The sequence below is a fragment of the Mobula birostris genome, chromosome 10 (genome assembly GCF_030028105.1).
Source record: "Mobula birostris isolate sMobBir1 chromosome 10, sMobBir1.hap1, whole genome shotgun sequence".
NCBI lineage: Eukaryota > Metazoa > Chordata > Chondrichthyes > Myliobatiformes > Myliobatidae > Mobula > Mobula birostris.
The window spans coordinates 34,274,514-34,288,334 of NC_092379.1; the positions used below are offsets into that span (position 1 = coordinate 34,274,514).

General features: G+C 43.6%; 1 protein-coding gene across 1 annotated transcript in view; it reads left to right on the forward strand.

Annotated features, from left to right (window-relative positions):
• ppp5c (protein phosphatase 5, catalytic subunit) overlaps positions 1 to 13,821 on the forward strand; it is an 89,715-nt gene that overhangs the window by 27,367 nt on the left and 48,527 nt on the right. Inside the window, exon 3 of the mRNA XM_072270145.1 lies at positions 12,355 to 12,502. Within this exon, the coding sequence (XP_072126246.1) occupies positions 12,355 to 12,502 (148 nt within the window). The remainder of the gene's footprint in view (positions 1 to 12,354; positions 12,503 to 13,821) is intronic.

The following is a 13,821-nucleotide window of genomic DNA, read 5'->3' on the forward strand; positions in this document are numbered from 1 at the left end:
CAGAATCTTAAAATCAATTCTGAACCGTACTTGCAGCCAGCGGAGGGAGGCCAGAATAGGAGTATATGATCCCTCTTCTGGGCACCTGTCAGGAGCCTGGTTGCGGCGTTCTGGACCAGTTGCAGGTGGGACAGGGACTAATCCCAGTATACAGGGAGTTGCAGTAGTCCAAGCGGGAGGATATAAGGGCGTGGATGACTTTCTCAAGATCTTTGAAAGAGAGAAACGGCTTGATTTGGGCAATAGTACAAAGCTGGAAAAACTGGCTTTTACTACTGCATTAACTTGTCAAACTTAAAGGTGGAATCAAATATCACACCAAGGATTTAACATGGGGTTTGACAAGGGTGGACAAGTTACCAAAACTGTTGATAATCACCTTGATGGAGTCAGGGGGCCAAATAGGACAACTTCAGACTTGCCTTCATTCAGCTGCAAGAAGTTTTGTGCCATCCAACACTTTATGTCCTCAGGGCAGTTCATGAGGCTGGTTAGTTTTGACTGGTCATTTGGTTTCAATGGGGATGAAGCTGTGTCTCGTGAGCATAACAGTGGAAAGAAATGTTGTATTTTTGAATGATTGGGGTTGGTGTTGGGACCTTTTTACATTGTATGTCAATGATTTGGGTAACAGAATTGATGGCTGTGGCAATGGCCAAGTTTGTGGACGATATTAAAATAAGTGGAAGGGCAGGTAGTAGTGAGGAAGCAGAGGAGCTTCAGAAGGACTTTGATTAGGAGAAGTGGCAGATGGAATACAGTATTGGGAAGTGTATTGTCATACACTTTGGTAGAAGGAGTAAAAGCATAGACAATTTTCTAACTGGAGAAAAATTCAAGTACCTGAGGTGCAAAGGACTTGGAGTGCTTGTATAGGATCCCTGAAAGGTTAACTTGCAGGTTGAGTTGATTATAAGGAAGGCAAATGCAATGTTAGCATTCATTTTGAGAGGACTAGAATATTAAGAGCAAGGATTTAATGCTGAAGCTTTATAAGGCATTGGCCAGAGCACACTTGGAGTATTGTGAACAATTTTAAGCCCATTATCTTTGAACAAATGTGCTGACCTTGCTGAGAGTTCAAAGGAGGTGCACGAGAATGATTCCGGGAATAAGAGTTAACATATGTAGAGCATTTGATGATTCGAGGCCTTGTTACGTACCCCGTAACTGGGTTGCCAACCCAGCTGAAATAGACCACGTGTTGGAGTCTGGATTACTGGAAGCTAATAAAGTTTTATTAAAGAAATAAGTAACATAGTACTCTAATCGTAAGGATATAAATGCAACAGGTTAGCAATGATAAAAGACACACGTACACAGAACTAGGGTAATAGGAATCAACCAAGCTCTATTGCAGCCTAGGGGTAAAATGATCAGTCTCAAGTGATGCAGAGTTCAGTTCAGTTTAGTACAGTTCGCAGTAATTGCTGTTGTGCCATTGGGGAAAGAGAGAGAATGCAAATTTGATTCAGCAGACCTTTGATGTTCACAGGTGGTTTCGGGCGGACCCTTTTATGTCTTCTGTGGTCGCCGACTGTGATCCCTCCGTTCTGGATACGACCGTTCTTCCGCAGTGAACCTGGCACCCAGGCAAGGGCGGACACACACACCAGGTTCCCACCGATGGTACCCTTTTCACCCTGTGCATCTATGGTCGGTTCCCGTGATCAGACCTCCAAATGCCCACCAACTTGTGGGGGCACACTGCTCTTCCAGGGTCTCGTTATCTCGTGATCTCATGGTGTGTGTCGTGCCTTAGCGAACCTGTTCTTTTTATCCCCCTGCTGGGCTATCGCCTTTTGAATGTTTCTCCATTGTCTCACTTATCTCTCCTTCATTAGCATGAATCTTCTGATAACCTGGTTTTTCGTCACAGCCTGTACTCGCAGGGATTTAAGAGTGAGGGGGATCTCATTGAAACCTACTGAATATGAAAGGCTGAGGTGGAGTGGTTGTGGATACGATGTTTCCTATAGTGAGCGAGTCTAGGACTCGAGGGCACAGCCTCAGAATAGAAGGGCATCCATTTAGAACAGAGATGAGGAAGTTCTGTAGCCAGCGGCTGGTGAGTCTAAGGAATTGATTGTCACAGGCAGCCATGGAAGTCATCATTGAGTATATTAAAGTATAGGTTGATAGGTTCCTGAGTAGTCAGGTCATCCCAAAGTTACAGAGCTAATGGAATTGAGGAGGATAATACATTAGCCATGATGGAATTACGGAGCAGGCTGAATGGACCAAATGGCCCAGTTCTGCTCCTGTGTCTGATGGGGTCCTGTTAGTTTAGTGTAGGAATGCTATTCAACTGGGGGCACTATCACAGCCAAGCTCACCTCCCTCACCCTTACACCCTTTTTCAGAGTTCCAGCAGCCCAGGGTAATTATTTCCAGGCTAGTTGTGCACCATGACGGACAACTGAATCATTGCAGGGACCTGATTAGTTAACAAGAAAAATGCTTGGCACTTGAATTACTGAACACAAACATAGGGTAGAGGGAGGGAGAGAAGTGATTTGTAGGATAGGCTATGGTTGGTATTTAAAAAGTGCTGTGACATAAAGTCACAGTGTCCAAAGAAGATGTCTTCTCGTCTGTACACACAGACCTCTCTCCTTCGAAGCACAGGAGGCCTAGCAGTAAGACAGTCCTGTTATCGCACTGTGAGTCAATTGAATGAGAAAAGGAATATGCAAGTACAGACAATTTAATTTTGACTGATGGTTGTCTGAGGTTCTTGTAGCTTGTTTTGTGTTTGGTGTGATGCCTTTCAACAACAAATTCTACAAACGCTGGCTGAAGTTTTGACATTTTTCGCCGCTTATTGTCAGGTGCTTAGACAGAAATGTCAGGGTATTTATAGCAGGCTTGCAATAGTGATGAGGTTCCCGTGGAAGCTTAATAGAATCATTTCCACACACAGTCAGTTGTTAAAAATACAATTTGGGTTTACGTATGTTTTATTTTGGTGGCTGTTGTAGACTCAGTCGGCTCCATCACGGATTCTAGCCTCCTCACCATGGAGGATGTCTTCAAAAGGTGGCGTCCATCACGAAGAGCCCCCACCATCCCTCATTACTACCATCAGAGAGGAGGTACAGGAGCCTGAAGAAACATTCAGCATTTTTTGTCAGCTCCACCAATGGATTTCTGAACAATCTACCCATTAATTTGTGCTGTTTTTTTCCCCCACTACTTTATATTTCTATATATTTCTTATTGCAATTTATATTGTATGTTTTGCACTGTGTTGCTACCACAAAACACGCAAATTTCACAGCATGTGTCAATGATGTTCAATCTGATGGTGTTCAACCTGGTACTTTCCCTAACCACTTCAACTTTATAGGGTCATAGAGAGACACAGTGGAGCAATAGGCCCTTTGTCACACCAAATCTGTGCCAACCATCAAACCTACTTTAATTCCATGTTGTTATTGATGGGTCTTGAGGGTCCTTAATGATGGATGCTTATTTTTGAAGATCCAGAGGAGGTTTAGGAGAATGATTTTGGGGATGAAAGGTCAATGTATGAGGAGCATTAGATGTCTTTGGGCCTGAACTCACTGGAGTTTAGAAGCATGAGGGGCGATCTTGTTGAAACCATCATATATTGAAAGGCTTCGTTCAAGTGGTTGTGGAGAGTATATTTCCTATAGTGTCCGGGACCAGGGGGTACAGCCTCAGAAAAGAACATAGTATACCCACAACTCATTAACCCTTATCTCTACATCTGGAATGTGTGAGGAAAGCAAGCACTAAGAGAAAATCCTTGTGGTCACATTGAGAACATACCAACTTCTTGCAGGTGGGGGGGAGGGGAGTGAACGTCGACTCAGACCTTAAGAGGCCTGCTTCAGGCATTTTCATGCCTTACAAGGTGCAGATTGGAAGTCTGTGTGGGGCGCCACTCCTCACACAGACACTAGAGCAATGTGTGGTTGAGTGCCTTGCTGAAGGACACAAACATGCTGCCACAGCTGAGGTTTGAACTTGCGATCTTCAGATCACTAGACGAATGCCTTAACCACTTGGCCACGTGCCCAACACAAATGTCAGGTAGAAGCAGACTAATATAATTGTTATAGGGGATAATTGAGGGAACAGACTCTCTTCTCTACAGCAGAGATGGTCTCAAGGCCTGTATGGTGTCAGTGTTGAAGACTTTTCTGGGTTGGAAAGGAGCTTTGAGTGGGAGGGAATGGGGTCCTGTTATCATGGTCCATGTTGACACTAACACAAAAGACTTTGCCAAGTGATTATGGGCAGGATTGAAAAGCAGAGCCACAAAAGTGATAATCTCCAAAGTAGTACTCGAACCATGATTTACAGCTGTTAAATAAGATTAGATAAAGTGAGGTTTAAAGTTTGCTATGGGAGGAAGGAGTTTCAGTTCATGGGGCTCTGATACCAGCACTGGGGGAAAGAGAGAGCTGTTCTCTTCAGGTGGACTTCATCATGTTGAGGCTTGTGTCCTGGCCAATTGCACACGTTTGGGTATAGGTGGTGCTTTATTTTTATTGAGATACAGCCCAGAATTAGCCCTTCGGCCTTCAACTTGCACTGCCCAGCAATCCCCCGATTCAACCCCAGCTAAATGACATGACAATTTACAGTGACCAATTAACCTACCAACCAGTGCGTCTTTGGACTGGGAGAAAGGAGCACCTCGAGGAAACCCACACGGTCACATGCAGTGATGGGAATCGAACCCGGGTCGCCTGTATTGTAAAGTTTTGTGCTAACTACTATGCTACCATACTGCCCTTTAGACAAATTAGAGGTGTGGCTCAAATGATGGGAAATGAGACTGGTGTCACAAATGGGGTAGAGGTGAATGGGCAAAGGTAGTGTAATGTTATTACAGCATCAGGGTTTAATTCTACCACTGTCTGTAGGGAGTTTATGCATTCTCCCAGTGACTGTATGGGTTTCCTTTAGGTATTCTGGTTTTCTTCAACATTACGAAGATGTACAGTTAGCAGGTTAATTGGTCACGGTGGGGGTTATTGGGCTCTGTGGGCTCTTTGGGCCAGAAGGACTTGGTGCTGTGCTGTACCTCTAAGTAAAAAAGAGAACATGGGACCTTGAAGTCCAGTGCAGGGACTGCCTGTGACACTGCGGCTGAGTTTCTGATCTTGTTTCAGTCAGTATGAACCTCCAAATTAATTCAAGTTCAATCAAATTAAATTCCACTGTGACAGGATGGAGTAGGATACACAGGAAAAAGAATCTCAGGGTGTGTGGTAACATGCATGTACTTTGATAATTTTATTTTGAACTTTGGAGAAGAAAATATAAGCAAAATTATACAAGTTAACATTGTAAAAGTTAAAGCTCCTTGCCTCAATATTTGAAGCTAGATATTTTGGCATAAATAGAAATAAATATGTTTGATTTAATAGGTATTGTACATCTGTAATGCAGAATTATCTAGCACTTGAAACTCAATATTCCAGGTTAGACCATAAGACGGGCAGGCCATTCAGCCCATCAAGCATGCTCTGCCATTCTATCTTGGCTGACTTATTTTTCCTCTCACCCCCATTCTCCTGCCTTCACCCTGTAACCTTTGACGTCCTGAGCTTCAAATTCAACCTTAGCTTCAAATTCCACAGATTCCCATCCTCTCGCTAAAGAAATTGCTCCTCATCTCTGTTCCAAATGGACATCCCTCTATTCTGAGGCTGTGCCCTCTGGTTCTAGACTTTCCCACCATTGGAAACATCTCCTCTGCATCCACAATATCTAGACCTTTCAATATTCAAGCAACACACACAAAGCTGGAGGAACTCAGCAGGCTAGGCAGCATCTATGGAATTGAGTACAGTCTGATGAGGGTCTCAGCCTGAAACCTCACCTGTACTCTTTTCCATAGGTGCTGCTTGACCTGCTGAGCTTCTCCAGTATTTTGTGTGGTTGCTCGGATTTCCAGCATCTGCAGATTTTCTCTTGTTTGTGATTGATGACCAAACTCTCTGCTGCCCTATTCCTACCATCCTGGTAGTACGTACTTCCTCAACAGCTGCTCGCACCTCTTCCTGGACCAGTTTGCTTCTGTCCCTGCCCTGAGCCCTGTCGAAGCAAGTTGAAGGGAAGCTGCCCAGTCCTCCTGACCAGATCCCTATGCCTCAGGCGTGACTCAGCCATCTCCACTGCACCCTTGACCTTCCACTTCCTACTTGTCCGCACCTTAGTGCCTTCTGACAGGACTTTGGGGTCACAGGAGTCTCTGTACAGCAGCAACTCTCTTGTATGGGAAACAAGGAACTCCTCGTTCAGAGTGCTGCAGGAAAACTGTAATTTATTTCTCTTCCCCTATAGGGCAGTGCTGCTCAGGCTATGTGGGAGACCCAGCCATCTTTGAAGGTAGCCATTGGTCTTTCTTTTAATAGCCTCAACTGTTGACACGGCTACCTCATATACCAGCATGGGCCAGGGGATTCTGGAGAGGATACCATGCTGATAGATCCAGGCCTTAAACTTGCCAGGTAGGCTTGACGTCCACATTGGTCAACCAGGCTTCTTACTCCTTGGTGGTCTTCAGGATGGCAGCCGCATCGCGGCTGCAGTCAAAGACCTTCCCCAGAGTCTTGACTGGTTTCTCAGAAATGGATGGGATAGCAATACCGTCCAAGAAGTGGAATTTGTCTATGAGTCTGCCTTTTTTAAACACCAGAGACCTGGATTTCTCTGGCTTATGGCATGTTCGTGGTCAGAGAGAAGAGGATCACTGAGATTGTAGCTCTGGATGTAATATCCTCCTTCAGCCAGTGCCAGATGTTGTGGTCGTTGCTGAGGAGACTCTCAAACTGAAGTTCCCATAGTAGTCCAGGATGGGGTCTTTTATCAGAACATGATGTCAGTTCAGCACGATCTGCCCAAACCTATGTGGTAAGCAGTTTCGGACCCCTTGTTTAAAAAAGGAAATGCTGACATTGGAGAAGGTTCAGAGGAGATTCATGAGGATGATTGCAGGAATGAAATGGTTATCGTATGAGGAGCAACGGATGGCTCTGGGTCTTTGCTTGCTGGAATTTAGAAGAATGAGTGGCTATCTCAATGAAACCCATCGTATGATGAATAGAGTAGATGTCAAGAGGATGTTCCTCAAAATAGAGGGATGTTCATTTAGGACAGAGATGAGGAAGAATTTCTTTAGATGGGGGTGGTGAATCTGTGGAATTTATTGCCACAGGTGGTTATGGAGGCCAGGTTATTGAGTGTATTTAAGGTGGAGGTTGATAGGTTCCTGATTAGTCAAGGTGTGCAAGGTTATGAGGAGATGGCAGGAGAATGGGGTTGAGGGGGAAATGGATCAGCCATGATGGAATGGTGGAGCAGACTCAATGGGCCAAATGGCTTAATTCTGTTCCAATGTCTTATGGATGGTGTGGGCTTGTGGGCTGTCAGGACCTGTTACCCTGCTGTATCTTTAAGTAAAATGAATTTTAAAAATGTGTGATGGTGTGGGATTGATAAGGATTTGGTATATTTGAATCTAGGGAGTAATCATCACAGCCTGGTATAATTCCAAAACCGGTGTCCTGAACTTAAATGAGGGCAATTGCCAAAGTACAAAGGAAGCATTATTTAGGTTGGTTGGATTGGGAAAATAGACCAATGGAAATGTAACTAAGCATAGATTGTCACCAAGGCTTGATGGCCTGCATCCAAGAGTCTGAGGAAGTAGCTGCAGAAATAAGAAATAAGCTGAAGTTTTTCAGAATGTCGTTCTTGGGTTGGAAACACAAGAATGTGGTGCTCTCTCCTCACAAAGGGAAGCATACAAAAATCAAGAAACTATTGGCCAGTTAGCTTAACCTCCATTGTTGAAGTCCATAATAGCACTATATTCTGCACCATATTACTGATTTTCCTTTGTACTATATCAGTGTATGGTACTGTGCAAAAGTCTTAGGCACACGTATAGCTAGGGAGTCTAAGTCTTCCGCACAGTACTGTATTTATGTTTTTAAAATGGCATGCAAAACAATTTTTTTCTGTACCTTGATACACATGACAATAATTAACCAAACGTAGTAATTATTACATATGAACAAGTTGAGTCAGCTCCTGGTCTTCACGTGTGGCTTAGCTACTAAGCCCAGTGGAACTGTTTCTACTGACAGGAGAAGGGGCGAAGGCGGGCTACTGGCACCGAAAGACCAGTCGCTTTGGGCAGATGGGGTTCATCAGCTGTCGTTGGCATTTCATGTAGGAGAAGGAAAACTCTGATCTCAAACCTCCTGCCTTGCAGCTATACGCACTCATTGAGGGTAAACTCTGAGGGAAAAATTCAGAGCTGCAGTCTCTCTGGCAGCCCTACATTGTGTTCAACACTGACAGGCAACTCCTGTGATGCTCCTGTGTCAGTCTCTGTCATTCCATTGGGTTCATCAGATGCGTGGAGAGTGGGATTTTGGTACGTGGACAACAGCTTGCTCTCCATATTGTACTGCCCTGGCCTGTGTATCTAGACAGCTAGGACGCAACCCTGACTGACAGAGGCCTCCAGATCAATAATTTGAGGTGGGGGGGTCAGAGCGTAAGGTGTTCCACGGTTCCTCATTGATGTGAGAATTGTTGAAAGGGCATGCAACATTGAAGATATTTGAATTTGCAAGAGGATTGGGTAAACCTGACATTTAATGTAGAAGTGTCTGATGTCCTGCAGTTTGGTAAGAGAAAATAAAAAGCAGGCAGTTGTTTAAATGAAGAGAAACTGCAAAATAGTGGATTACAAAGAGATCTAAGTGTTACACAAAAATATGAAGTAGTAATTGTGGCTGCAGCAAGTAATGTAGAAGGCAGTTGGCATATTGGTCTTCATAGTTAGGAGGTTGGAGCTTACATATAGAGCTATGTTGGTGAAGCTGTAATTTGGAGTACTCTGTATGGTTTTGGTCGTCCTATTTAAGAAAGGATATACTAGCATTGGCAACATCCCAGGAATTGGTCCTGAAAAGATTCACTAGTCATTCTGTAAGTTAGATATGCAGGAAGATGTATATCAACTTAATCTTGTATATCTATAAGAAGGTGTGTGTGTGTGTGTATGTGTATATATATATATATATATATATATATATATATTTTTTTTTTTTTTTTAATTGAAGGGAAGGAGCTGTTTTTGAAACTCGTGGGGCTTCAGGCTTTGGTACCTCCTACTTCCTACCTCCTAACCTCCCAACAGGAGCCATGAGAAGGTGTATATATGAATGATTGAAGGGAAGGAGCTGTTTCTGAAACTTGTGGGGCTTCAGGCTTTGGTACCTCCTACTTCCTAACCAATAGGAGCTGTGAGAAGATGCATTGCTCAGTGAATGCAGCAAAGAGTCTGACTTAATGTAAGTGAGAATCAGGCTGTCTACCAGAGGTTCAGAGGGGAAATTTAAAATAAATGGAGAGAGAGAATCAGGCTGTCTACTAGAGGTTCAGAGGGGAAGTTAAAAATAAATGAAGAGAGAGAATCAGGCTGTCTACCAAAGGTTCAGAGGGGAAGTTTAAAAGAAATGAATAGAGAGAGAGCAAGGTTGGTAGGAAAAAGAACTCTAGAAATTCTCCAAGGGCAGAAGTGTAGTTGGAAAAGTCTAAAAAGGAAGTTACCTAATTACTAAGTACTTTACATGGGTAGGATTCTGGTGGGGTCTCAGTGAAAGATGTACGGGCCATCCCCGGGTAATGAGTCGGTTCCATTTTTACTGACAACTAGATGTCAATTTTGTCCATAAGTTGGAAAATATATAAAAATATAAGTTCAAAAGTAATTTATTGTGACAGTGCATATACTACTGAGATTCATTTTCTCGCAGACATTCACAGTGCATACAAGCACAATAGAATCAATGGCAACTACACAGATGGACAAACAGCCAATGTGCATATGAGAGGTATTGGAGTTGATGCACTCCATAGAGCACTGGGGGTGGTGTGGTGTCCATACTAAAGTCAGGTTTGCTCCCTGCCACCTTCCCCCATGTCTGCTTGGCAGAAGACAAGCCATATTGTGTTTTGACTGCAGACTCCTGCAACATTTATGGACTCAGGATCTTGGACAGTATATTTTTTGTGTTACTATTTTATTGTTGCCTTGTATGTGCTTGTTATCTTGTATGTACCTTGTACTGGGTGTGTCTGTTGGTACAGTGTTTAGTACCTTGGCCTCAGTAATGCTGGATGATTGACAAGCTTCTTGGGAAAGAAAGAAAAAAAACAAATTGTGCATTTACAAAAAAAAAGTCATAAATCATAGCAACATAGAAAATAGGTGCAGGAGTAGGCCATTCGGCCCTTCGAGCCTGCACTGCCATTTATTATGATCATGGCTGATCATCCAACTCAGAACCTCGCCCCAGCCCTCCCTCCATACCCCCTGACCCCTGTAGCCACAAGGACCATATCTAACTCCCTCTTAAATATAGCCAATGAACTGGCCTCAACTGCTTCCTGTGGCAGAGAATTCCACAGATTCACCACTCTCTGTGTGAAGAAGTTTTTCCTAATCTCGGTCCTAAAAGGCTTCCCCTCTATCCTCAAACTGTGACCCCTTGTTCTGGACTTCCCCAACATCGGGAACAATCTTCCTGCATCTAGCCTGTCCAATCCCTTTAGGATTTTATACGTTTCAATCAGATCCCCTCTCAATCTTCTAAATTCCAACGAGTACAAGCCCACTTCATCCAGTCTTTCTTCATATGAAAGTCCTGCCATCCCAGGAATCAATCTGGTGAACCTTCTTTGTACTCCCTCTATGGCAAGGATGTCTTTCCTCAGATTAGGGGACCAAAACTGCACACAATACTCCAGGTGTGGTCTCACCAAGGCCTTGTACAACTGCAGTAGTACCTCCCTGCTCCAGTACTCAAATCCTCTCGCTATAAATGCCAGCATACCATTCGCCTTTTTCACCGCCTGCTGTACCTGCATGCGCACTTTCAATGACTGGTGTATAATGACACCCAGGTCTCGTTGCACCTCCCATTTTCCTAATCGGCCACCATTCAGATAATAATCTGTTTTCCTATTTTTGCTACCAAAGTGGATAACTTCACATTTATCCACATTAAATTGCATCTGCCATGAATTTGCCCACTCACCCAACCTATCCAAGTCACTTTGCATCCTGTTAGCATCCTCCTCACAGCTAACACTGCTACCCAGTTTCGTGTCATCCGCAAACTTGGAGATGCTGCATTTAATTCCCTCATCCAAGTCATTAATATATATTGCAAACAACTGGGGTCCCAGCACTGAGCCTTGCGGTACCCCACTAGTCACCGCCTGCCAGTCTGAAAAGGTCCCGTTTATTCCCACTCTTTGCTTCCTGTCTGCTAACCAATTCTCCATCCACATCAATACCTTACCCCCAATACCATGTGCTTTAAGTTTGCACACTAATCTCCTGTGTGGGACCTTGTCAAAAGCCTTGAGAAATATTGAGAATAATTGAAAATAGAGATGGAATTGTCATTGTCATTTTTAGGAAGGTATGTGGCTCTATTGAATTTAATATCATTCTGGAAGCACTTTAGTGTGTTGTGCTGTTTTAGGTCAGATGTTCTTCATCTAGGATGATCTGTAATTGAATTCATGGATGGACTATTAATAAATTAGGAGTGGTGCTTGAAAGGTGACCTGTAATTTGTGGACAAATCACCTAGTCCACATGGGATAGACCCTGCGGGAAGTAAGGAAGGGAACTGCAGAATCTTCAGTGATGAACTTCCAAATATTCAGGTGGTGTTGCCAGAAGACTAGAAAGTTGTATAGATTACACCATGGCATTCCTTGTATTGTATGATCTGTATGTGTGGCACATGGAGCAAATATTTTACTGTACCTCAATAAATGCGGCAATGATAAACAACCTTATTGAAGGGTCTGAGCTCGAAACTTCGACTCGTTATTCCTTAAATGCTGCCTGACTTGCTGAGTTCCTCTAGCATTTTGTGTGTTTAAGGTTTCCAGCAAATCCAGGATCATGTGTCCAGTCTTAGGTGTATCCTTGCTTGTCAATTCTGCATCGCTACCTCTACCAGAATTAGTTTCTTTCTGACTATCCAACCAGTTCCCCCCTGCTATTTTTAAAGCATCTGTCAAATAGATACACACTTTAACCGCGCATTTGTTAGTGAACTCTGGTTACTCTACTCCGGAGTATGCAAGGTAAGCAGACTTCAGCCTCTAGATGGCAGCTGTGTGCTACTTTTGATTCTGGGCAATTGTGGACTAAAACCATAAGCACCACTGACCCAAGTAAAACAATAGATACAACTTTGCAAAGTAAACCTCCAGTCTGTAAAGGCTCATTTTCTGCGTCTCTCTTCATAATGTGTCTCTGTACTGTTGCAGGTGGTCAAAGTAAAACCAAACGACAAGGATGCAAAAATGAAATACCAAGAATGTAATAAAATAGTTAAACAGAAAGCGTTTGAACGTGCAATAGCGAACGATGAGCTGAAGAGATCAGTGGTGGACTCTCTGGATATAGAGAGCATGAGTAAGTATCCAAAAATGGTTGGCCTCAAATATCAAGATTTCCATGTTTAGGACTCTTTTACACTCAGTTCTCGGAACCAGTTAATGCAACATTTGGTCCTTTTCCCTATCCTCCCCGTGACAGTATTTATGAGTGTTTATTAACTCCTTCTAAACATTGCAGTCATATCAACTGCAGGGCTGTTTCTAGGAAAAACAAGTCACAAACTGTTTCACTATTTTTAATCCTGCTGTCTCTGCTTTATTTGTTTCCTGAAGGTGTTGACTCTTGCTAGGTTAGGGTGTGTATATACAAGGGAGGTGTCTCAGCCCAGAACTTCAACTGTTAGCTTCCCTCCACAGATACTGCCTGACCTGCTGAGTTCTCCGGCATTTTGTGTTGCCCCAGCATACAGTCAGCTTTTGTGGCTACAGGAGATAAGGGTGGGAAACATTGAGAGACCATTCCCATTGTCTCACATAACCCAAGTTACTTCCTACACCAGCTCCAGGTAAAAGAAGTGACACGGGGCAAGAATTAAACCCGTGAACTCCTGATTAAAATCAGGAATGAACAGAGATTTCTTTCCTATTGCAGACACTAGCATACTCTGAATAGAAACCTTTCCTTGATGTGTACTTTCATTTTCTAATAGTTATACAGTTCAAATGAATATTTATTTTAGGGGGAACTGGTACAAGGGACAGATGGTGAAGTGGAATTATTGCTCTGTACTCAGTGGCCAGTGTATTAGCTAAACCTGTACGCCTGGCCTTTAATGTAAATGTCAGTCAATTTCTGGTGACCAAACATCTGAGGGAAGCTGCAGTGACCAAGTCTCTGGCATTGAGTCTGGCTCTGTGGCTTAGAAGACAAGTGGGGAGAAGAAGAGTGCAGTAGTGATAGGGTATTCCATAATTAGAGGAGCAGAAAGCAGATTCCATGAATGTGAAAGAGGCCCCTGGGTTGCAAGTTGCCTCCCAGGTGCCAGGGTAAGATGTCTGGGATCATGTCCGCAGCATTCTGAAGGGAGAGGGTGGACAGCTGGAAGTCATGATCTGTATTGGTACCAGCAACAGGTAGGAAAAGGGAGCAGGTCCCAAAGAGAGAATATAGGAATATAGGCAGAAAGCTAAGAAGCAGGACTACCAGGGTGATGATCTTACGATTGCTGCCTGTGATACATTGCAATGAGGGGAAGGATGATTTGGCAGGTGAATGTGTGGCTAATGCAAGGGACAGGGTTTCAGGTTTCTGGATCTTTAGGATCTCTTCTGGGGAAGGTATGACCTGTACAAAAAGGACGTGTCACACCTGTCAGCAACTCAGCGCCAGCAACA